The 25885-nt window shown below is 38.4% G+C and overlaps 1 protein-coding gene across 21 annotated transcripts in view; it reads left to right on the top strand.

The window, feature by feature from the left end:
• ATP11C (ATPase phospholipid transporting 11C (ATP11C blood group)) overlaps positions 1–25885 on the top strand; it is a 212635-nt gene that overhangs the window by 122815 nt on the left and 63935 nt on the right. For 13 of the 21 annotated variants that reach the window (XR_013531488.1, XR_013531489.1, XM_035289151.3 and 10 more), the window contains 7 exons: positions 11179–11307; positions 13740–13843; positions 15903–15953; positions 17229–17293; positions 17618–17699; positions 18658–18808; positions 19420–19617. Coding sequence is in view for 18 of the 21 variants with exons in the window: in XM_035289151.3 (XP_035145042.1) it covers positions 11179–11307; positions 13740–13843; positions 15903–15953; positions 17229–17293; positions 17618–17699; positions 18658–18808; positions 19420–19617 (780 nt within the window). In the remaining 3 variants the exon portion in view is untranslated. Of the gene's footprint in view, positions 1–11178; positions 11308–13739; positions 13844–15902; positions 15954–17228; positions 17294–17617; positions 17700–18657; positions 18809–19419; positions 19618–21902; positions 21930–25885 lie in introns of all 21 variants that reach the window. The other 8 variants (XR_013531486.1, XM_054251232.2, XM_035289140.3 and 5 more) reach the window with 1 other exon arrangement.

The raw sequence follows: 25885 nt of genomic DNA, 5'->3' as shown, positions 1-25885 counted from the left end.
TCTCTGATTTCATTGAGCAGTGGCTTGTAGTTCTCCTTGAAGAGGTCTCTTACGTTCCTTGTGAGTTGTATTCCAAGGTATTTTATTCTTTTTGTAGCAATTGCGAATGGCAGTTCGTTCTTGATTTGGCTTTCTTTAAGTCTGTTATTGGTGTAGAGGAAGGCTTGTGATTTTTGCACATTGATTTTATATCCTGAGACTTTGCTGAAGTTGCTTATCAGTTTCAGGAGTTTTTGGGCTGAGGCGATGGGGTCTTCTTGGTATACTATCATGTCGTCTGCAAATAGAGACAATTTGGCTTCCACCTTTCCTATTTGAATACCCTTTATTTCTTTTTCTTGCCTGATTGCTCTGGCTAGAACTTCCAGTACTATATTGAATAGGAGTGGTGAGAGAGGGCATCCTTGTCTAGTGCCGGATTTCAAAGGGAATGCTTCCAGTTTTTGCCCATTCAGTATGATATTGGCTGTTGGTTTGTCATAAATAGCTTTTATTACTTTGAGATATGTTCCATCGATACCGAGTTTATTGAGGGTTTTTAGCATAAAGGGCCGTTGTATTTTGTCAAATGCCTTCTCTGCGTCAATTGAGATAATCATGTGGTTTTTGTTTTTGGTTCTGTTTATGTGGTGAATTACGTTTATAGACTTGCGTATGTTGAACCAGCCTTGCATCCCCGGGATGAATCCTACTTGATCGTGATGAATAAGTTTTTTGATTTGCTGTTGCAATCGGCTTGCCAATATTTTATTGAAGATTTTTGCATCTATGTTCATCATGGATATTGGCCTGAAGTTTTCTTTTCTTGTTGGGTCTCTGCCGGGTTTTGGTATCAGGATGATATTGGTCTCATAAAATGATTTGGGAAGGATTCCCTCTTTTTGGATTATTTGGAATAGTTTTAGAAGGAATGGTACCAGCTCCTCTTTGTGTGGCTGGTAGAATTCGGCTGTGAACCCGTCTGGACCTGGGCTTTTTTTGTGTGGTAGGCTCTTAATTGCTGCCTTGACTTCTGACCTTGTTATTGGTCTATTCATAGTTTCAGCTTCCTCCTGGTTTAGGCTTGGGAGGACACAGGAGTCCAGGAATTTATCCATTTCTTCCAGGTTTACTAGTTTATGTGCATAGAGTTGTTTGTAATATTCTCTGATGATGGTTTGAATTTCTGTGGAATCTGTGGTGATTTCCCCTTTATCATTTTTTATTGCATCTATTTGGTTGTTCTCTCTTTTCTTTTTAATCAATCTGGCTAGTGGTCTGTCTATTTTGTTGATCTTTTCAAAAAACCAGCTCTTGGATTTATTGATTTTTTGAAGGGTTTTTCATGTCTCTATCTCCTTCAGTTCAGCTCTGATCTTAGTTATTTCTTGTCTTCTGCTGGGTTTTGAGTTTTTTTGATCTTGCTCCTCTAGCTCTTTCAATTTTGACGATAGGGTGTTCATTTTGGATCTCTTCATTCTCCTCATATGGGCACTTATTCCTATATATTTTCCTCTAGAGACTGCTTTAAATGTGTCCCAGAGATTCTGGCATGTTGTGTCTTTGTTCTCATTGGTTTCGAAGAACTTCTTTATTTCTGCCTTCATTTCATTGTTTACCCAGTCAACATTCAAGAGGCAGTTGTTCAGTTTCCATGAAGCTGTGCGGTTCTGGGTTTGTTTCTGAATTCTGAGTTCTAACTTGATTGCACTATGGTCTGAGAGGCTGTTTGTTATGATTTCAGTTGTTTTGCATTTGCTGAGGAGTGCTTTACTTCCAATTATGTGGTCAATTTTAGAGTAGGTGTGATGTGGTGCTGAGAAGAATGTATATTCTGTGGATTTGGGGTGGAGAGTTCTGTAAATGTCTATCAGGTTTGCTTGCTCCAGGTCTGAGTTCAAGCCCTGGATATCCTTTTTAATTTTCTGTCTGGTTGATCTGTCTAATATTGACAGTGGAGTGTTAAAGTCTCCCACTATTATTGTGTGGGAGTCTAAGTCTCTTTGTAAGTCATTAAGAACTTGCCTTATGTATCTGGGTGCTCCTGTATTGGGTCCATATATTTTCAGGATCATTAGCTCTTCTTGTTGTATCGATCCTTTTACCATTATGTAATGGCCTTCTTTGTCTCTTTTGATCTTTGTTGCTTTAAAGTCTATCTTATCAGAGATGAGAATTGCAACTCCTGCTTCTTTTTGCTCTCCATTTGCTTGGTAAATCTTCCTCCATCCCTTTATTTTGAGTCTTTGTGTATCCTTGCATGTGAGATGGATTTCCTGAATACAGCACACTGATGGGTTTTGGATTTTTATCCAATTTGCCAGTCTGTGTCTTTTGATTGGTGCATTTAGTCCATTTACATTTAGGGTTAATATTGTTATGTGTGAATTTGATACTGCCATTTTGATTCTAAGTGGCTGTTTTGCCCTTTAGTTGTTGTAGATTCTTCATTATGTTGATGCTCTTTAGCATTCAGTGTGATTTTGGAATGGCTGGTACTGGTTGTTCCTTTCTATGTGTAGTGCCTCTTTTAGGAGCTCTTGTAAAGCAGGCCTGGTGGTGACAAAATCTCTGAGTACTTGCTTGTTCGCAAAGGATTTTATTTTTCCTTCACTTCTGAAGCTCAGTTTGGCTGGATATGAAATTCTGGGTTGAAAGTTCTTTTCTTTAAGAATGTTGAATATTGGCCCCCACTCTCTTCTGGCTTGTAGTGTTTCTGCCGAGAGATCTGCTGTGAGTCTGATGGGCTTCCCTTTGTGGGTGACCCGACCTTTCTCTCTGGCTGCCCTTAGTATTTTCTCCTTCATTTCAACCTTGTTGAATCTGACGATTATGTGCCTTGGGGTTGCTCTTCTTGTGGAATATCTTTGTGCTGTTCTCTGTATTTCCTGCATTTGAGTGTTGACCTGTCTTGCTAGGTGGGGGAAATTTTCCTGGATGATGTCCTGAAGAGTATTTTCCAGCTTGGATTCATTCTCTTCGTCCCCTTCTGGTACACCTATCAAACGTAGGTTAGGTCTTTTCACATAGTCTCACATTTCTTGGAGACTTTGTTCATTCCTTTTTGCGCTTTTTTCTCTGATCTTGGTTTCTCGTTTTATTTCATTGAGTTGATCTTCGACTTCTGATGTTCTTTCTTCTGCTTGGTCAATTCGGCTATTGAAACTTGTGCAGGCTTCACGAAGTTCTCGTATTGTGTTTTTCAGCTCCTTTAGTTCATTCATTTTCCTCTCTAAGTTATCCATTCTTGTCATCATTTCCTCAAATCTTTGTTCAACGTTCTTAGTTTCTTTGCATTGATTTAGAACATGTTCTTTTAGCTCATGGAAGTTTCCCATTATCCATCTTCTGAAGTCTAATTCTGTCATTTCATCACAGTCATTCTCCGTCCAGCTTTGTTCCCTTGCTGGTGAGGAGTTTTGGTCCATTCTAGGAGGCGAGGTGTTCTGGTTTCGGGTGTTTTCCTCCTTTTTGCGCTGGTTTCTTCCCATCTTTGTGGATTTATCCACTTGTCCTCTGCGTAGTTGCTGACTTTTCGATTGGGTCTCTTAGTGGACACCCAGATTGTTGGTGATGAAGTATTTCTGTTACTTGGTTTTCCTTCTACCAGTCTAGCCCCTTCGCTGTACGACTGCTGAGGTCCATTCCAGGCCCTGCTTGTCTGGGGTACACCTATAGCAGCTGCGGAACAGTGAGGGATGCTACCAGTTTCGTTTTCTGCTATCTTTGTCCCAGGATGATGCCTGCCAAATGTCAGTCTTTTGGATATAGAGGGGTCAGGGAGCTGCTTGAGGAGACAGTCTGTACTTTATAGGAGCTCAATTGCTGAGCTGTGAGCTCTGTTGTTCATTCAGGGCTGTTAGGCTGCTATGTTTGATTCTGCTGCAACAGAGCTCATTTAAAAAACCCCTTTTTTTTTCTCAAATGCTCTGTCTTGGGGGGTTGGGGCTTTGCTTTTGGATGTCTGTTGAGGTGTCCTGCCCAGCTAGGAGGCAGTCTAATCACTATTTGACTGCTGAGGCTCCGCCCTGCTGTTGTGAGGCTCGCCCTGTTGCTGCAGGCTCTTGCTGTTCTGCCGCCCTGCAGCGGAGTCTCTCTGTTGTGGCGGGTTGCCTCGGCAATGGCAGGCTGCATCAGCAGTGGGTGTGTGTCTCAGTCGGGGCGGGTTGCCTCGGTAATGGTGGACGCCCCTCCCCCACGGAGCGCCTCAGGGACGGTCTCCACGGCGAGACCGTTTGGAATCGCCGTTTTGTCTGTCCCACTGCGGTATCCCACACGCTGTGTCCCTGCAATCCCCTGGGCTGGCCCACTGCCCAAGTCCCTTTCAGTCTCGAGTTCAGCCCTCTCAAGTCTCAGGTTGCCGTTTCAACAGGGCACCCGTACAAGCGCGCCCTGTGGGGATCACTGGGTGGGGCCGGCCGCCGCCACCCCGGCTGCGGGCTTCTCCAGGCAGAGCCTCTGCCTGGTGTCCCGCGTCTCCTTTATACTTTGGAATTTCCCCGTTCTGTGGGCAACAAAGATCAGTCTGAAAATGCAGCTCCGACTCACCTCTCCGCGGATTAACCGAGAGCTTCAATCCTGGGTTGTTCTCACAGTGCCATCTTGAGTCTCCCCGCTTGGTTATATTGTAATTACGTGTTTAACTTTTTCATGAACCACCAAACTATTTTCCATAGTGCCTGTACCATTTTACATTCCCATCAGCAATATATGAGTGTTCCAAGGTAGTGTTGTTTGTTTACAATCTCAGGCTATTATTTATTCCAGTTAATCATTGTTTTTTATTTACCCAATAAGACCCCTGTCAATTGACATTTTTGACTTGTCCATGTCAAACACTAATTTTTTGGTTCTCATTAGATTTTTATAAATTACAAAATTATATTTTTAGAGCAGTTTTAGGTTCACAGGAAAATTTAGCAGAAAGCATAGAAAGTACCCATAAACCCACTGTTCCCAAACACATTTTCTCTGGCTGTCAATATCTGACACCAGAATGGTACATTTGTTACAATTAGTGAATCTATTTTGGCACACTATCACCCAAAGTCCATAAATTACATTAGAGTCACTCTTAGTGTTGTACATTCTGTGGGTTTTGTCAAATGTAGGATGCATATCCACATATCTTACATTTGTGTATATGTACATATGTATCCATTGTAGTATTATGCCAGGATAGTTTCACTGCCTAAAAATCATCCGTTCTCTTTCTGTTCATTCCTATTTTCCCCCTAACACATGGTAACCAGTGATCTTTTTGCTGCCTTTCCTAGGTGTCACATATTTAGAATCATACAGCCTTTTCAGATCGGGTTCTTTCACTTAATAATAGGCTTTCAAGTTTCTTCCATGTCTTTCTGTGGCTCGATAGCTCATTTGTTTTTAGTGATGAATAATATTTTATTTTCTGGATATACCATAGTTTATCCATTCACCTACCGAAGGGCATTTTAGTTGCCTCCGAATTTTGGCAATTATGAGTAAAACTGCTATAGACATTGTGTGCAGGTTTTCATTTGGACGTAATGTTTTCACTTCATTTGAATACATGCAAAGGAGTGCTGAATTGTATGGTAAGACTATCTTTAGTTTTGTAAGAAACTTTCTGTCTTCCAAAGTAGCTGTATTGTTTTGTATTCCCACCAACAATGAATGAGAGTTCTTGTTTTTCCACATCCTCATCGGGTTTTGATGTTGTCAGTGCTTTGTATGTTGGCCATTTTAATAAATGTGTAATACTTTCTCATTTTTGTCTTAATTAGCATTTCCCTGATAACATATGATATGGACTTTGTTTTCACAAGGTTCTTTGCCATCTGTATATCTTTGTTGGTGAGATGCAGATTAGTTTTTGCCCATTTTTTAAGCAGGCTGTTTTCTTATTGAATTTTAAGAGTTCTCCATATGCCCGACAGTAGTTAAATTTTCTTGCAACTTCTTATAGTAATGGATGGGAGGAAGACTACAGAGTGAGAGGGTCACCAGTGTTTGACATAGAATGTTCTCCTTTTTCTACTTTTTCTTTTCTCTATTCTCTACATCCTGGTCGAGGGGGAACTTGTGCTGAACTATATTAGGTTAAGATCTGAAGTTTTTGAAACAGTTGTAGAAACTCAGCATCATTAATTAGCATAAGAACCAAAGGCGGTCTGAGTACAGTGGCTTCCTTTATAAAGGTGAATAATATTTAATGATATGTGTATAACAATTTGTTTATCCATTTATATGTTGATGGACATTTGAGTTATTTGTCTTTTGACTATTTTGATTAATGCTGCTGTGAACATTGGTACATAAGTATCTGTTACAGTTTTTGCCTTTGATTCTTTTGAGTATATAACTTGGAGCAGAATTGCTAGGTTGTAATTATCTTTTTTAAAACTGGTGTTTGTTTGTTTGAGACAGGGTCTGCTCTGTCTCCTAGACTGGAGTGCAGTGGCGCAATCTCGGCTCAATGCAACTTGCACCTCTGGGGTTTAAGCGATTCTCCCTGTCTCAGCCTGCCAAGTAGCCGGGATTACAAGCACCTGCAACCACACCCAGCTAATTTTTGTATTTTTAGTAGGGACAGGGTTTTACCATGTTAGCCAGGCTGGTCTGGAACTCCTGACCTCAGGTAATCTGCGTGCATCAGCCTCCCGAAGTGCTGGGATTACAGGTGTGAGCCACTGCGCCCAGCCTGTTTGGTGTGTTTGTTGTTGTTTTGAGATAGTCTTGCTTTGTTGCCCAGGATGGAGTGCAGTGGTGGGATCTCAGCTCACTGAAACCTCTGCCTCCTGAGTTCAAGTGATTCTCCTGCCTCAGCCTCCCGAGTAACTGGGATTATAGGCATGCGCTAACACACCCAGCTCATTTTTGTATTTTTAGTAGAGACGGGGATTCACCATATTGGCCAGGCTGGTCTCAAACCCCTGACCCCAAGTGATCCGCCTGCTTCAGCCTCCCAAAGTGCTAGGATTACAGGCATGAGCCACCGTGCCTGGCCTAAAACTGTTTTTAAAAGATTAACAATAAGAACTGTATTTTATATTTACCCACATTTTTATCATTTCCCTATCTAGATTTAAATTTTCATATAGTATCTTATTTTTTATCCATGAAGAACTTCCTGTAGTATTTTATAATGTAAATCTGCTAGAAGTGAATGTTCCTCTGGAAAAGTTTTTATCTCATCTTCAGTTATAAAGATTATTTTTCTGGGTTTATAGAATTATTGGTTAGAGGGTTTTTTTTTTTCTTTCAGTACTTTAAAGATATTATGCCATTGTCTTCTGGTTTGCATAGTTTCTAATAAGTCTGTTTCATTTCTGTTCTTGTTCTTGTGTATATAATGTTTCTTTGACGCCCTCACATTTTTCATTTTCGGTTTTCAGCAGTTTGACTATGATATGCCAGCATTTTTTTCATCATAGATATCCTTCTTGAAGTTTTCTTGGATCTATTGTTTGTTGGCTTTGATTAACTTTGGATAATTCTTGGTCATTATCTTTTTCAAATTTTTTTCAGCCTCATTCTCTCTCTTGTTCTGGCACTCCAATTACATGACTGTTATACTGCTTGATATTTTCTCCCTTGAGTAATTAAATACGCTCATTTTTCTCCAGTTTATATATCACTTTGGATAATTTTAGTTGCTCTGTCTTCATAATTGATGATTACTTTCTTTGTTGTACCCTGTCTACTAGTTGAAGGAAACCTTCATCTCTGATAATGTTTTTCATTTCTAACTTTACATTTTCCTTTTTTTATATTGCTCATCTCTCCACCAGCATTCTTCATCCACTCTTATATGTTGTCTACCTTTTCCACTAAATACCATACCATTTAACATCTTTTTGTTTTTTTAAATACATGGGTTTTATTCTGTCACCCAGGCTGGAGTGCAGTGGCGCAATCATAGCGTACTACAGCCTTGAACTCTTGGGTTCAGGCAGTCCTCCCACCTCTATCTTCAGCTGACCTGGATTTGTAGGTGTGCGACTACACTTGGCTAGTTATTATTGTCTTTTTTTTTTTTTTTTTTTTTTTTTTGTAGAGAAGGGGTCCTGTTAAGTTGCCTAGGCTGCTCTCAAACTCCTGGCCTTAAGCGATCCTTCCACCTTGGCCTTCCAAAGTGCTGGGAATATAGATGTGTGCCACCACACCCCACCCATTTAACATTTTAATCATAGCTATTTTTAAGTCTCTGTTTCATAACTCCAAAATCTGGACATTTTGGGTCTGGTTTCATGAACTGCTTTATCTTTCAATGATGGCTCATTTTTTGCTTGTGTTTTTGTGCATCTCATTTTTTAATTGACTTTTGGGCATTGTATGTAAAAGAATGGTATTCACTGAGATCAGTGGTATATGTGTTCTGAAATGGGCCTGGCTTCTTCTGTCATGCCACTGGTATTGGGGGTTGAGTCAATCAAGTCAAGAGTTGGGCTGGCTTTGGTTTTTGATGCTTTTAGTGTGCCACTTAACTTCAAATTCCTTAAGTGGTAGAATGCCATTACCTTGAGCTTTGTGTGGGGTCTGGTGTGCCAGAGAGTTTTTTATGGTTTTCCTGTTCTACTCTCTGCTTTCAGCACATCCTGTACTCCTGAGTCACAGAGGGTACCTCCCCCTGTTCCCTTGCTTTTTCTCCAGTGGTACACTGCTATTTCTTGTTTGTAACTCAGTGTAAGGCTCTTGGTTGGAACAGAATGGGTTTCTTGATTTTCTGGTTCCAATCCCAATATTAAGCAAGCTATATGCACCAAAGCCTCAGGGTAAGACTTTCTCAGTATTCCCACCCCACCCCTGATACCAGATGAACATCTACCTTGTATCAGTGCCAGGTTCTTGGTACCAGTAGGTTTCCTTTCCCATTTCCTGTAGCAGGTCCCATCCCCTGTAGCAGGTCACTTTTGTTTCTACCTCTCCTCTAACAGTAGTGATGTTTCCCTAAGACTATGCCAGGGAAGGTTTCCTGCCTTCCTCCTAGATGCAAATGGCATTTGCTTAATATGAGAAAGGGGTCCATGATTCTGGCATGCTTTTTGTGCCTGTCTCTTCACAGCACTCAGTCACCACTGTATGCTTGTGCCAGTGAGAAAGGTTCTTTTAGGTCTGCTGCCTGTATGCTTTCACATGAACGCTCAGTAGTAGCCTCTAGAGAAGAGCTGGTAAATGGTTATGGTCTCTTGTCTCAGGCTTGTAGAGATTCTAAACTGTCATACTAGCTCACACCCAGTCTTTAAGAATTGGTTAAAAATCTAGTTTTCTTCTTCTTACCCACTTTCATGGTAACCATCTCTTCCTTCTATGCTTGGTAAGTTATGAAACAGTTCATCTATCCTATCTCTCCTCAGAAACACTTGTTACCCTTTGAAATTCAGTTCACTTGGTTGCTTTGCAACCTCAGCTCTCTGATGGACTAAAAAAATACATATTATTTTGAGATTATCCATTTTTTCCTAATGTTTGTAATGGGAGGTGATGTTCTCTTGTGGTTTTTAAAATGGTAAATAGAACTCTGGAGTTCATTGTCTAACTAGATCATGTTATTCCCTGTCTTTAAAAGTCCTGTAGTTATCCTTTTATCTTTAGGGTGAGGCCTGAATCCTTTGGGCTGGCCTGCCAAGCCCTTTGTTATCTGACTGCTACCCATCTCATCAGTCTCAGCTTGTACTGCAGATGTAGGGGTCTTTATATTTCATATCTGAGTACATCCTAACTGTTGAAGAAAAAAATGCTCCCTTTGTGTGTTTTGTCAGTGCCTGAGAGGCATCTTCCAACCTCTAATGAGTATTTCCTACTTCTAAGATGTGTTAAGATTCTGTTTGTTATCTCCCTTCTACATATTTAAGCATCGATTGTGGTTTTATGTAAGCAACATAAGTGTTTATGTAAGTGAGGAAGGAACAATCCAACAAAATAAAATATTATTTACAAATTAGTTCAATTATTGATGCTGTTGATCTTGGCTAGTGATTAAGATTGACAAAGAAAATAGAATTGTTCCTGAATACGTCTTGAAATCCTCATCTTTATTTGCCAAATCATATTGCAAATAGAATTCAGGTGTTGCCTGTATTACTTAGCATTTCAGAGTCAATGTGTCTAGGTCAGTGTGCCAAATACTGACTCCCTTCTAAAGTGGGTTATCTTCTGTATCCAGCAGCCTCTTCCCTTTACCTGAAGGCGCTGTACAAAGGTACTATTTATAATTTTCAGTATGTACCATGGTGTGAAAATCTTGGGAAGCACCAGACTGGAGGATTTCTTACATCTTTCCAAAAAAATGTTATGACTATTTATAAATTGGGAGTAAAGTAGTTGCAGGATGTTAGTAATAATTATAATTAACACCTTCGAAGTGGTTAATATATGCCAGACACTTTGCTTAATACTTTTCTTGTATCATCATTTCATGCTCACATCAATTCTCTGAGATAGTTGCTGTCCTCTAAGACACTTATTTAAGGTCATATAGTTAAGTGGCAGAGCTGGGACAAGAAGTCAGGTTAAATGGTCCAAACTTTTAATGGTTATGATTACTCTCTATACGATTAAATTATTTATGATTTTTTCTCTCATGTTTTTCTTCTCCTTGAGCTTTGGGTACTTGGTGATAGGAAATTGTTTCTTATTGCTATATTAAATGATTCTCCTGACAGCAGATGAATTCATAGAAAGTGAGCTATAGAAAAAACAATTCAAATATTATGGGAAAAATCAATGCCTCTCTAATTAACCGAGATATTCTGAACACTGAAGAAGGACCTGACACGCAACAACACAGTTATCACATGGCAGGTAAAGTATGTTGAAATAGGCATGGTACAGAGTGGGAGTGTAGCTGCTCAGTGTTCATGAAGTGTCCAGTTTGTGACATGGAGGTTTTCTTGATTCATTCATGAAGTGATAATGTCATTGTCTTATCAAACATTTGTGCAAGAAATATCAGAGAGCAAACGGGTGTCAGAATCATTTACTGAAGGTAAAGGTCAGTGCTAAGGTAATCTGAAAGCGTCCTAAGTCCCTCTGACCTTAAAGAGAACTCTGAATGTCGAGTAATACTCACCTTTCACATGATGTAGAATGCTGAGATACTCTCAAAGCTCCAGAGCTAGAGGTAACCTCTTGCTAATGTTTTAACTTTTGTGTGAGTATAATGAATGCTTGGTTTAGAATTTAAAATATTTATATTTATTTCTCTCTCAATTCTAGGTTGGTGATGTAGTCGAAGTACAGGCAGATGAAACCTTTCCCTGTGATCTTATTCTTCTATCATCTTGCACCACTGATGGAACCTGTTATGTCACTACAGCCAGTCTTGATGGGGAATCCAATTGCAAGGTAACAGAGATTAAACCTTGCCTAAACATTTTGATCTCAGGATAGTTAATCAAACAGTACTGCCTCTCACCACCCCCTGATCTTATACTGTTTTCTTATTGATGCAGGTTTTGTATTTCAAAACAGCTTCTTTTTCTTCTTCATCTTTTGAGACAGAGAGTTGCTGTGTCACCTAGGCTGGAATACGGTGGCACGGTCTCGGCTCACTGCAACCTCTGCCTCCTGGGTTCAAGTGTTTCTCCTGCCTCAGCCTCCCAAGTAGCTGGGAATACAGGCGCCCACCACCATGCCCGGCTAATTTTTATAATTTTAGTAGAGACGGGATTTTACCATGTTAGCCACGGTGGTCTTGAACTCCTGACCTTTTGATCTGCCCGCGTCAGCCTCCCAAAGTGCTGGGATTGCAGGTGTGACCACTGTGCCTGGCCAACAGTTGTTATGTAATTGTCTTTTAACTTCTAAGCAAACACTCATCTTTGGATAAAAGGGTGGTATTAGGTAGAAAAACTGAGCCCCAAGTAAAAGTTACTACAATTTTTATGGCACTGATTGAATTTAATATTGACACAGCCTGTTTAATATTTAGACTCTTTAAAATGGGAGTAATCATAGGCTTTACCTATGTAATTCTACAAATAACTTCATGTGTGCTAACCTTACAATTTGATCTTTTTTTTTCCCCTAAAATGTTGTATATTTTCATTAAAAATGTAGATTCTTGGAATATAAGAATCTAACCTGGAGTAATTTGATTGCTATTTGAAAATAACTTAGGGCCAGGCACAGTTGCTCATGCCTATAATCCTAGCACTTTGGAAGGCTGAGGCAGATGTATCATTTTATGTCAGCAGTTCAAAAACCAGCCTGGCAACATGGTGAAACCCGTCTCTACTAAAAATACAAAAATATTAGCCAGGCGTGGTGGTGGGTACCTGTAATCCCAGCTACTCGGGAGGCTGAGGCACGAGAATTGCTTTAGCTCAGAAAGCAGAGGTTGCAATGAGCCAATACCTTATCACTGCACTCCAGCCTGGGCGACAGGGCGAGCCTCTGTCTCAAAAAATAAAAATAAAAATAGGGTGTAGTTTGGCAAATGTTTCCTTTATAAGTAATGAAGCAACATTTTATGTATGTATAAGAAATTATAACTCACTAATAATTACAAATGACTTAAAGTAAATTTGGTCAAACGAGGGTAACTTAACTTCCCTCATACTTTCTGGCACAGTCGGTTTCCTTGGCCATTATCCAGAGCTCCACAGGGCATGAAGATGTATCCTCTCTATGCTGCCTTCAAGGACGGTTACTCGTGTGGCTCACCTCTGGGTATATCTTTGGAGGGTTCCTCTGCTTGTTTATTCTATCTGGAGTTGAGGACTAAGTCTCAGCATTTAAAAGAGAAACTTTACCTGTTGAATGACTAATTCTCTATTTCAAAATCATGGTAATGACCTGCTTTCAACCTTTTCAAAAGTGAGGTTATAATTTAGGGAATGTCAAGATATAAATCAAGAAGATTTCCCAATAGTGAAAAAGTTGTTGAAAGGAAGAAAACTTGCAGGTAGTTTCTTTTTTCAGTTAAGTTGATCTGGTCAAATCAGCTAAAAGTACAGAGGTTTTATAAAAATAAAAATAAAGTAAATAAAAGTACAGAGGTTTTCAAAATCAGGAGATGGTTTTAAGTATAATGTAGACATTGCCGTAATATTCCCCCAAGATGGCAGCAACAGCTTTCCCTTCTGTGTAAGTGGTGCACTCTTTGAGTCTGCTTAGCCCTTGTTTGATGATACATAAATGGGTTCATTGGAGCCTGCTTTGAGTTCTGGATGAATCAAGTGCATGGTATACACAGGTAGAATATTCTAATTATCTTACTAATGCAAGACACATCATCTCCCTGCCCCTCGTACAAAATGTATCCATGTTGAACATTTTCAAGATAATTAATTAAACTATTTGTGTAATGGAACTATTAATGATTTTTTCTTGCTGTTGGCAAAATTTTAGTATTTTTATGACCACAAAGGTTATGTTCAATTCATATGTGTATATCTTGATTGCCATACACTATAGTGAGCAAAATAAGAAGTCTCAGTTCTGTAAATAGGAAAAATATAAATGTTTTAAATTTTTCCTGGGGTTTCAGTTAATTATATGCATCTTGCAAATAGAATCCTCTCAGCCGTCAGTGTCAAGAAGAGCTTTTATGTTTTTGTCTTTGAAACCCCCTTGCAGCAGGTTATCTTTCTAATTATTTGTAATATATTTTGATAATACCATAAAACTTATATAGTGGGAAATGTTAATATTTGTTTATTCTGCCAAAGCCTCTTACTAAAACATACTGAATTTGTTCTTGGAATCAGTTGGGTGTATGATTATGAAAAGAAACAGTTTCTTTCGTTTTTACTTTTTCTTCTGCTTTCAATTAGACACATTATGCAGTACGTGATACCGTTGCACTGTGTACAGCAGAATCCATTGATACCCTCCGAGCAGCAATTGAATGTGAACAGCCTCAACCTGACCTCTACAAGTAAGAATCACCTGGTTTCATTTTACTGCTGTTTGTTGGCTTTGCTTCTCTTTGCTACCAGTATTGCAAAATAAACACCCACCACTTACCAGCCTACTCTCATTTGTGTTTTTATGGGGTATTCCTTCCTTCTGGCAGGGAAATGAATCAAATCAGCCTTGTTCACTATCAGCCCAGGATAAGTCATTGTGGGCCCAGGTATCTTATGATTTTTCTTTTATATTTGTTACTTGTGAACATGACCATATATCAAAATTTTAGATTATATTATCCTGTAAGGCTGATCTATCACACTGATTCAGTAACCAGAGTTAAATGCAAAACAAATCCTTTTACATGACATCTGACATTAAAGAGAGAAGGGGAATATCCTCTTCATGCAATTAGTAGGCTCTGTCCTTTCTTACAGTGATCATGATGCATTAAGGATTGCAAACAGGTTATTTGTTGTCCACAGTAAACAGTTAAGGAATGAGTAAAATGGTGGAATTTCCTCTATTTTACTAAGGCTCTCTGCAGTAGGTTTGCTGATTATTAGTCATTGTGGATTGTCAAAAATTTGGCATTTGATTTCAAGATTGGTTAGTTTGGTTGATTAGAGCATGGTGCTAATGAGGGTAGTGTAACAGGTTTTATCCCCATGTGGGCTAATTAATTTTATTCTATTCTACCATTGCAGATGGCATGCATTACCCATCTTGTTAATGCACACTGTTAGTCATAATGAGCGACCAAGTGGTTGGATGTGGTTTATACTAACACCTAGTAATGGAAAAACAAAGTATTCATTTTACTTCAAGAACCTCCCTCCTTCTCATCATTTTTTCTTTCCTCTTTCCCTTCCTCTTTCGTATTCACCTTGATGATAGGAACTAGGGCCACAAAGTGTAACAGCTATTCTCTGCCTTCAAGGGGCTCACTGTGAGCAAAAGAGATAAAGTACTGAGGCTAAGCTTATACAGGGTGATAATAGAGGTGAGTGTAAGGTCCATGGAATCGCAGAAAAGGGAGTGACCTATTCTGCCTGAGCTAGAGAACAGTATCTATACCCTTGCGTTTTTATAGGGAAACCCCCACATTTTTCAGTTGCTTTAAGTATGAAGGAGAATGTTAGGACAGGGAAGGTTATTCCTAATTTCCTTAGATGATTGAATCCTTGCTCTGTGACTTTGGAGTACCTTGTACTTCTATCACTAGTGGTAAGCACTTGCATCCTAATTGCTTATTTACTTGTCTTTTAGAGGGCAAGGAACATTTCTTTTTTGCTTATTAGTGCATCTTCAGCACCTAGTACAGAACTGGCACAATTAATATATGACGAATGAATGAGCAAACCTTCATATTTTGTGTATTTGTGTAGCATAATATATTTCTGTTTTCTGGGGGAAATGCTGTTTGCAATGCAGGATACAAAACGCTCATGTTAACAAGGGATTAGGTATTTTTACCTTATTTTACAGAAATACAGGTTACCATATACCTATTATGTTAAGTGATTGGGTGAAGCTCAGTATTAAGATCAACTGCAAGTCACAGGCTAGACATTTCCAAGATAGCACTCTCTAAGACTAGTACCATGGTTTAAAGAGTGGTTTTGTAGCAGCATTACTGGGAACCTGAATCAGAGCTCAGGGATGAGACCTAGAAATCGGTGGTTTAATAAGCCCTCCAGTGATTCTGATGCACACTGAAGTGTAAGAACTACTGAACTAATGGTTTTGAAAATTGTATTTTAGCACCAGAAACTTTTCTTCACATGATCCAAGATACAAGTCATGTTATGTATGTAACCTTATAAAAGAGAGAGGTATTGTGTGCATGCATGATGTTAAACAGACCTTATTCCCATCATATTATTTAAAAATTACATGACAATGTTATACACATTATCAATTCAACATAACTTTTTTCCCCCAGAAATATAATAGGATTTTGTAGTTCACTCACAATTTTATCTGTCTCTGTTTTATGATTTGTATTTTCATTCATTCTCATATTTCGGGTACGTAGATTGTGTCTGGATGTAGAAAACGAATTTGCAATTATGTTCTTTTTACAGATTTGTTGGGCGAATCAATATCTATAGTAATAGTCTTGAGGCTGTTGCCAGGTAAGTTTGCTGTTTCTTTAATTTGTCCTTTGGGGGGGGTCTCTATTTTTCTTTTAAATCAAATAAAATAGCCAAATACCTTTCTATTTGGCTAGGTGGCACACGCCTGTAATCCCAGCATTTTGGGAGGTCAAGGCGGGCAGATCACCTGAGGTCAGGAGTTTGAGACCAGCCTGGCCAACATGGTGAAACCCTGTCTCTACTAAAATACAAAACTGAGCCAGGCATGGTGGTGGGCGCCTGCAGTCTCAGCTACTTGGGAGGCTGAGGCAGGAGAATAGCTTGAACCTGGGAGGCAGAGGTTGCTGTTAACTGAGATTGTGTCATTGCACTCCAGCCTGAGTGACAAGAGTGAGACTCCATCTCAAAAATAAATAAATAAATAAAAAGAAAGAGATATAAAGGTGAATAAACAAGTAACCTTGTGATTGGTAGGGTTGTGGTCATAGGGTCTCTGTTGTGGGAAGGGGGTTGTTGGAAGTAATGCTTAGGGTTTCCAAAATAGTAAAGATCCAGACACACACTTCGGATGATATTCCCAAATCTGTTCTAGCCATGGTATTTATTATCCTTGGTTGTGAAGTGGCTAACAATATTGGAATTACACCTGGAGAACAGTGGGAGAGTAATTGAGAAAGTAGGCAGTGGGTAAAATGCTGAAAGAACTACCTGGACTTATGTAAAATGAAAGGCTTCATTAAAATGATAATTAGAACTTCAGTAAAATGATAAATTGTATTGGCCTTTATACAGTATATCAAGCAATTCATACAAAAAGGGATGCTTTTTTTCCTCTTCTATCATATTAATTACCACAACTTTCCACTTGGCCTTTACAGTCACATTTTACAGTCCCCAGTGGTCCCCCAAAAGAAGGGTTTATTCTCTCCAAATATGTCAGTGTATTTTTCCGACCTTGACATTTGCGTTCCCAGTCTCTTATCCATGACTCTCTGCTTCTGTGTCTCACGATCTGCTCCTCTGTCCTGTTCTCGTCTTGCTATCTATGATTCATAATTCTTTTATCCCCCCGTGCATTTCTTTGCCTCTGTGTGTTGCTGGCTATTCCCGTACTGTGCTTCCATCTGTGCTGTACCCTCAAGTAACTTCAGAGTGAATGATCTTTCAGCTTGTCCTGGGGAGTAAGCATATGGTATACATAGACAGATACATTCTGAACCCCTTGGAGATAGGTGTGTGTCAGGGCAAAATCTGACTCCAGAGTTGTTGATGCTATTAGCTTGTTTGGATAAACTGTGTTCATTTTTTATTTAGGTCTTTGGGGCCTGAAAATCTCTTGCTGAAAGGAGCTACACTAAAAAATACCAAGAAGATATATGGTGAACAATTATTAAGATATATTTATCAAAAAATATGCTTTGTAATGGCTGTGAATAAATAGTGCATATTAAGAAGTAAACATAGCAGGTTTTGCCATTTAATCTAAACCTATATTTAGATGTTGGGAATTTATAAGGTGGTAAACTAAGATGAAATATGACAAATACTTTATATAATTAAAATTACACTATAAATGATAGACAACTGGTGATGGAAGAGAGCCTAGATTTCCCACTTTTATAGACTTAAAAATTCATAGAGCCAGCTGGGTGAGGAGTTGGTTGACATTTTCTTAGTTTTCATTATATTCTGTTATTTCTTAGGAGTTGCTGTTTACACTGGAATGGAAACCAAAATGGCTTTGAACTACCAAGGGAAATCTCAGAAGCGTTCTGCTGTTGAAAAGTTAGTATGCACCACAATTTATTTAGTCATTATTGATTAGAAGTTACTTTCTTAGTAATTCCAACTAACAAGCATAACAAAAAACGTCAATTATAATAGCAACTACTATTTTAAGCACTTGTTTATGTACCAGAAACTGTGCTCAATAATTTGTATGTCTGATTTGGTTTAGTCTTCTGAAGAACACTGTGAAGTAATTCATGTTAACGTCTCCACTTTACCCATGAGGAAATGGTGTTGGAGATGGTATGTGACTTACCTAAGCTCACATAGCTCTTGAGGGGCAGAGTTTACTTCAACTATAAATTCATTCTTTTTTGCTATTGGAGTTAATGGTTTGGAGTTCTTTAGTTGCTATATGCAAGTTAGTTCTATAATATAGATAATAGTCTCCTGGCATCTATTGAAGCAGTACCTGGTAGATCCTCAAGCCAGGTACCGCTGGCATAGACCTCACCCTATATTTGGCATGGATAACCAGTATATTACTGGCACCCTTTCCGTAGCTCCACTTTCAAACTGAAAGAACCTACACCGAGCTTGAGGATTTCATATTGCTACTGTGCCCTCTACCCCAAACATTTAGGATTCAGGGAAATGGAGACAAGATACTCCTTCTATAAGGGTTGAGTAAGTAATGGTGTGTGTATGTGTGCATGTGTGTACGTCTCCTGTCACTTTACAGGAACCTTACTAAGGTGTGTTCAGCTAGTCAGCCATTGCACTTGGGGGAGCATTGTTGATCAATAAACAGTTCATGGCCAGCTTTCCCATTTTGCCACTTGAAAATAATGCTGCAATTATGATAACTGAGGTTCATACACAATGGCTTGTGCTATAGTTATACATTATACACAGAAAGCACTTTAGATGACTCAGTAGTTTAATTCATATCTGGCTGATGTCTTAAGTATTAATAATTAGGTGGTGTTAAAATACATGGTGTCTTATTTTTCAGATCTATTAATGCCTTCCTGATTGTGTATTTATTCATCTTACTGACCAAAGCTGCAGTATGTACTACTCTAAAGTATGTCTGGCAAAGTACCCCATACAATGATGAACCTTGGTATAACCAAAAGACTCAGAAAGAGCGAGAGACTTTGAAGGTAATTTGTTTTATGCTGAAAATTGAAACTCTAGAACTTTGTGACTGAGCCAACCTTCACTGAAATGCTGTTCAGGGAAATGGCAACTTTTGTTAGCTTCTGAATTTTCTCTTGATTATATGGTGACTGTAAACTAATAAATATTTAAGAAGATTTAGAGTTTTTTTCTTCTTTAGGCATCTATGCTTGTTTTTACCTTTTTATATAAGAATTTTAGATGAAACCATTTGGCAAGATGCTTTGGCATTTTAATATAATACGATCTTGTGAGATGTCACAATAAAGGCATAATGAATGCTTACATATGAACTTTGATCTCACTTTCATATCTTAGGGTGGAGTGAGCAAAGAGAACTTAAAGAAGTGAAAAAGTACTGACAAATTCTATATACTTAAGAATAATGGTAAAATTGAGGGTGTTCTTAAATGTTGTTCTCATATACTGTGATAATTTTGACTACAGTGATGTAGTGTTACTGGGAAGTTCCGTCTTTATAGCAAGAGCAGCGTTTTCAGCATTGAAATAAAGATGAAGTTAATTCTTCCTTTATATTATATTAGTTGGATGGAAATATGTGTCTAATTAGCATGAACTATCTCTTTTATTTTAGGTTTTAAAAATGTTCACCGACTTCCTATCATTTATGGTTCTATTCAACTTTATCATTCCTGTCTCCATGTACGTCACAGTAGAAATGCAGAAATTCTTGGGCTCCTTCTTCATCTCATGGGATAAGGACTTTTATGATGAAGAAATTAATGAAGGAGCCCTGGTTAACACATCAGACCTTAATGAAGAACTTGGTCAGGTTAGAGCATTTTTTTACTTAAAATAATTTGTCAACATAGTGAAAATATCTTTTTATGTAGTCTGGATCACCAATATATGTGACCACATCACATTTGGAAAAGTGATTCAGAGAAAATTCTTTTATTCAGGCATGTAATGAAGGTAAGCAGTGTTTTCATTTTTCATAGTTACAGCATCAGTTCTTTTGCTGGTCTTTTTGAGAAGGATACAATTTACATATTAAATGTGAATGTTACTGAAATTCTCCTTGGATCTGGGTGATGTTACATTATTAGCTATTGCTTTGGAACAGGAAACAGGCAGTCTTCATCACCATCTATAACCATTTGTGGATAGAATATGGGGTAGCAAATATAGTTATTTTATAAATGCATTTTGTTCCATAAGCAAAATTGACCAGAGTTGTCCTATTGACATTTTCTTGGTACATTTCTGATCAGATAGAATATAGACCTAACAAGCAGAATTATTTATTCCAGTACAAGAATTTCAATGAAGGGAAAATGTGAGGGTATGCACTTCTCAAAATGCATTCTGCTTTATATACCAATGTAACTCAGACTGTGTGACCCCATTCTAACTCAGGTGCATTTATTTTCTAATGCAACGTCACTGTAATTCTTCAAGTGATGATTTCTTAAGTGCTTTTCTTATTAGTGTTGAGAAAGTTTTCCCCTTTTTCTGATGTTACTCTGTGTCATGTAATGATCTTCACTAGCTGAAGGAATTTTTTTGGCTTGCATTTTATTCTCATGATATTTAGAATGTCAGGACTGTGGAAATGTCATTTTTGTGACTGGGAGTTGCAAATTCAGTTAATGAAACTGTGGCTGGAACAGAGCCTCACCCTCACACTTGCTGTAAATGGGGCTGATTTGCATTCTCACCTCAAAACTCTTACTTCCTGAGTTTAGCTCTCTCCGCAGTCCCTGCACTCTGTTTCTACTGTTGGTATAGCCTTTACCTAAATCAAAGTACCCACATGGCAACTGCAGTTGAAAGGTAGCAAAGACTCTCCAGACACCATTTTGTTTAGACTTGACTTCAGGACATCAATGTCTGAAACCGTGGAGTCTGCATCTGATGCAGATACTGACGCACTAAGAATAGGAAAAAAAATTGAATGGGCAAATGGCTTTTCCTTTGGATATTGTTCCCAGAAGGTTATTTTGTTGGTGATGTGGGCTGCCATACCCGACCATTGTCTTTTAAGCCAGAAGTTTTCATGCAGGGTTAGAGCTAGTTGAGTAGAACTGTTCTGATCTCAATAAAAGGCATCAATTTGCAGAGTTTTTTGCATGAGAAAAAAGTTTGAATATACAAGCCACCTTTAGTGAACGTTTCCCTGACAGTTAATTTAGTGGTTCACTCTAGATGCTGAGCAAATCTGCCTGTTCTAGATTAAGTGCCTGGCTGTATGTGTTAACGTACCCAAGGGTGAGCATGGCTAGCTTTGGGCTAGCCTCAACTACTATTACAAATAGCCATCGTTCTGAATATGACACTTAATGTTCACTAAAAACAAATAAGATGCCCAGATCAGGTTCCAGTTGATAAGACTCTTATCTCTTTCATATTTCCATCTCAGCAGATTCCATATTACTTATGGGAATGCAGTCTTCTTATCTAGGCTTTGTTAACACTGCAGAAAGTAAAGTAGAGCTTTGGGTAAGGATCTAGTAAATTTGATGAGTGAAAAGAAGCTGCAGTCTTCCTTTTAGTCACTACTCCTTTCTCCCACCAAACCTTGCATTTCTAGTTGTGATTGTCATTTAGTCATATCATTAATAGTCAGACCAGCACTTTAATTATAATAGTATATAAACAACTTGTTGTCATTATTAGCTTACACGTATAGAAATGACCTAAATGAAAGTGCAAAGAAGTCTTGAAATAGTTTCTTAGGCCATTTAGTATTCAGTAAACCAGTACACATTTTTTTTTTCTGTTAAGTATAACCTGTTTTCTTTTTGTTGAGTCAAATTTAAGATCTATGTAACTTTTTATGTTACTAAAGACAGTGTCATTTAATTCCTGTCCATATCATTGCAAGCATTTGCTTAACCTCTTTTAATGTGACTCACACTGGGATTAAAAAGTAGAAAGGTATGTTTAGGACAGTGTTTGACATGAGAAACAAAAGGAAGTAGACTGCTCAGCTCGTTTGGAAAATATTGGGGTCTTTTATGATCAGACAAAATCTTTTAGACAACCAAATGATTGTAATCTATATTGAAAAAATTGTGAGGCTACTCTTCTTCATATTGCCTTTCCATCTTGCAGCTCTGCCTAATGGTGAAACTTTATAGTGTAAGTATATAATTCAAGCCAGTAGCTGTTATTCACCTTTTATTGTCTGGGATATGTGTGTATTCTAGGTACTATTATGAAGTAAATAAGAAACCCTCAGATTTTAAAAAATATTGTTGGGGAGACATACACATCAGACCTAAATACAGCAATGTGATCATAATCAATCAGAAAAATTGTGGGGGAATGCAAAGTGTCTGGTGCTCTTTGATTTTGGTCAAGTCAACAGTGGTGACAGTCACCATGTATATAGTACCTTAAAGGTTATAGTTATTATTATTGAGCTTTTTTTTAATCTTTACATTCTTGTGCAGCAGGTATTGTTAAGGTTAATATTTGAAGTTCATAGAGGTAAAGAAATTTTCTTAAGGTCACAAAGTTAGTAGGTGGTGGAGCCAAGATGGAGTCCAAGTGTTCCATTAAGTCGAACCATGTGGTAAGTTTTGAGATACAAAATAGGTGATTTCCCATGTTCAACATACACTTCAGAGCTTGTTCTACCCTACAGTAGTTGTCTTACTAAGAAATAGGAAAAGTCTTTTTTCTTTTTTTAGAAATTATAGTTTATTCAATGGAATACTAATTAATCAACAAAAGTTATTATGTAAATCTATATTCTTGACATGGAAATATATATTACGTATGTGAGAAAAATAGATTACATAGCAAACAGAATGAGGTTATCTTTTTATTCAAGTGGTAAATATACGTATATGGTGTCTAGAGGGATAAAAGTCAGAATGTTAACTATGATTGTTTCTGTATGATGGGATTAATATGTGTTTCAGGGAAAACCCCCAAAATGTGTTTTTACTGTGCTCTCACACCAAACAACACAGAAGACTTCTGTGTCCAAATGTGGGAGGGAGCAGTTTTTCTCACCAGCAAACAGTAGACACCAACTGGATGTCCTCTAGTTCAATTCTGTCTAGTTGGAGATAACATTGGATCCCACAGGAAATCCCTAAGACTGTCCATGCTTCCCAGACACCAGTCACAAGTCTGGGCCTCTATAACGTTTCCGACCGACCAGCTTCAAGATGGGCTACTCACAACCCCCTCTTTGGGTTTGATTAGCTTGCTAGAGCAGCAGACAGAAGTCAGGAAAACACTTATGTTCACCAGTTTCATATAAAGGATGTTGCAAAAGGATACAGATAAAGAGACTTATAGGATGAGGCATAAGGGAAGGGGTGTTGAGCTTCCATACCTTCCCTGTGCCACCCTCTGGGAACCCCGACATGTTAGTTATCCATAAGCCCCTGTTTTTCTTTTACTGTTCTCACATAGCCACTCAACACAACACTCTTGACACAAGCTATATGAAGTTTTTTCCTGACACACGAAGCAAGCAGTTATCCAGTAAACACCAGCTAGGTATCTTCCAATTCACTTTTGATACTGCCTACCTGGAGTTAGTGTATTGTGTCAGATCTCACAGGTTGAGCGCTCAGTCCCACAAGACTGCCCCCCACTTCAGATGACTGTTGCTAGTTCAGGTTGTAACTTATGCTTCTGATTGCAGCTATAAAATGGGGTCCAGTAAGTTGCTAGACCCTCTCCTTAGATTTGATTCGTTTACTAGAGCAGGTCAGAGAGGGAAACAGTCATGTTTACTGGGGGAAGGGGCGTGGAGCTTCCCTGACCTTTCCAGGCATCCCACCCTTCAAGGAATTCCATGTGTTCAGCTATTCAGAAGCATTTTGAACCCAGTTTTTTGGGGAGTTTTATGGAAATTTTTACATTATGTAGACATGATTGACTAAATCATTGGCCATTTCTGTTTGGATTAACCTTTAGCCCCTCTTTCCTCCTTCCCTAGGTCAGGTGTGGGGCTGGAAATCCCAACCCTATAATCATGCCTTGGTCTTTCCAGTGACCTGCACTCATCTTGAAGCTATCTAGGGGCCCCGAACCATTTTCCTCTCATTAGCGTACAGAAATACTCTTAACACTCTGGAGTTACTAAGGCTTGAGGAGCTTTATGTCAGGAAACAAAAAGGAAGATCAAATATATATTTATCAAATACATATTTAACAATATCATGCAAATGATAGCTTTGAGCCTGCTGATATAGAGGAGTCTTTTTGGCAAGCTTGAAGTCGAGGCTGTTTTTGAGAGTCAAGCAGCAGCCTCCCACTTCATTTATTTCTCTCCTTTAAATATGAGAATAGTTTTTTTTTTTTTTTTTTTAATTTTTCTGAGAGTCTTGCTGTGTCACCCAGGCTTGAATACAGTGGCGTGATCTGAGCTCACTGCAGCCTCCACCTACCAGGTTCAAGTGATTCTCCTGGCTCAGCCTCCCCAGTGGCTGGGACTACAGGCGAGTGCCACCACACCTGGCTAATTTTGTTTGTATTTTTAGTAGAGATGAGGTTTCGCCATGTTGGCCAGGCTGGTCTTGAATTCCTAACCTCAGGTGATCCGCCCACCTCAGCCTCCCAAAGTGCTGGGATTACAGGCGTTAGCCACTACACCTGGCCTAGAATAGTTAATCACAGTTGATTCCCTCCTCTTTTTCTGAGTATAGATCATATCTTAGGGTGGTAGTTCTGTCAATATGATCCTGGGACCAGCAGCATCAACACTACCTGATAAGTTGGAAGTGTAAATTATCTTGTCCCACCTCGGACTGACTGATTCAGAAATTCTGGCAATAGAGCAGCGATCTGAGTTTTAACAAGACCTCCAAGTGCATGCGATATATTCTACACTTTGATAATTACTGCACTCAGGTATAATTTGTAGGCATATAACTATGAGATTCAATGTTTGCAGATTGATACTGCCCAAAATGTTTCACATAGGTGACTAAATTGTACTCTATATTTTAAAGCTGCCATCTTTGACACTAACAAAAGAGATTCTAATGCTCATCCAAGTGCAGGAGGTGAAATAACCCAGGACACCCTTCAGGAGAAAATGAAGGTTAATCATTTTGATCAGAAAAAAGCCCCAAATAATTTCATTTAAACTGTAAGAATCTAAATGATATACAAGTAATACCACTTGGATTAATTTAAAGAGAGAGTTCAAACTTGGCTGGCTTAACAGGAAAAAAAAAAGATTGGAATGCCGTATTTGTGCCAGTGCTGCTACCGTGAAAAGCTTTGAAAAATAATTAGAAAGGAACTACTTCTGTAGTTCATCTCTTTCTCCCTTACATAATAAAAACCTTAATCTTGTGCTTATGCTTGTTCCTGTCAGCCCATAATTTTAACTATTTAATCATGAATTGCCAAAATGAGGATAAAATTGTAGGTTTCCAAAAGCCAGATGTTAAAAATAGAAGCGATAAAAACTGAGATAAAATAGAAATGCTCAAAATGATTTATCTTAATGGCAAATTTATGTCTTAGCTTATGTTTCCATTATTTATGAAAATATACTTGTGTTATACTTTAACCTATCATTAAGACTTCTGCTTTTTTCTAAATTTGGAAACTTGAGTATTTTCAAAACATGTATAGTATATAGAAGGAAATTTCATTTATGGTTTTGATCACTGTTGACCTACTATATCTTCTAATTAGATAACGTTAACATTATTATTGATTCTTATGTATATTATATAATGCGGTACATTTTATTTCAATTCAGCATTTTTATAGAAAATTTTACTTTAAAAAGAGGAAAAAATCTTTCATCAGTTTCTGTTTTGTTACATCCTATTTAATTTATTAGTAAATATTTTTAATGGGTAATATACATACTAGCCCAGAGAGAGAGAGAGAGAGAGAGAGAGAGAGAGTGTGTGTGTGAGAGAGAGAGAAATAAGTAGTCAGTATAATTTCCTACTTGAAAAATTGATTTATGTAACTTCTTTACATCAAACAGGTTAACTGGCTGGGCATGGTGGCTCATGCCTATAATCCCAACACTTTGGGAGGCCAAGGCTTGAGCCCAGGAGTAATAGACCAGCCTGGGCAACATAGTGAGATGCTGTCTCTACAAA

The sequence above is a fragment of the Callithrix jacchus genome, chromosome X (genome assembly GCF_049354715.1).
Source record: "Callithrix jacchus isolate 240 chromosome X, calJac240_pri, whole genome shotgun sequence".
Classification (NCBI taxonomy): domain Eukaryota; kingdom Metazoa; phylum Chordata; class Mammalia; order Primates; family Cebidae; genus Callithrix; species Callithrix jacchus.
The sequence above is the reverse complement of the archived record's forward strand: the minus strand, read 5'-3'. Positions and strand labels throughout refer to the sequence as shown.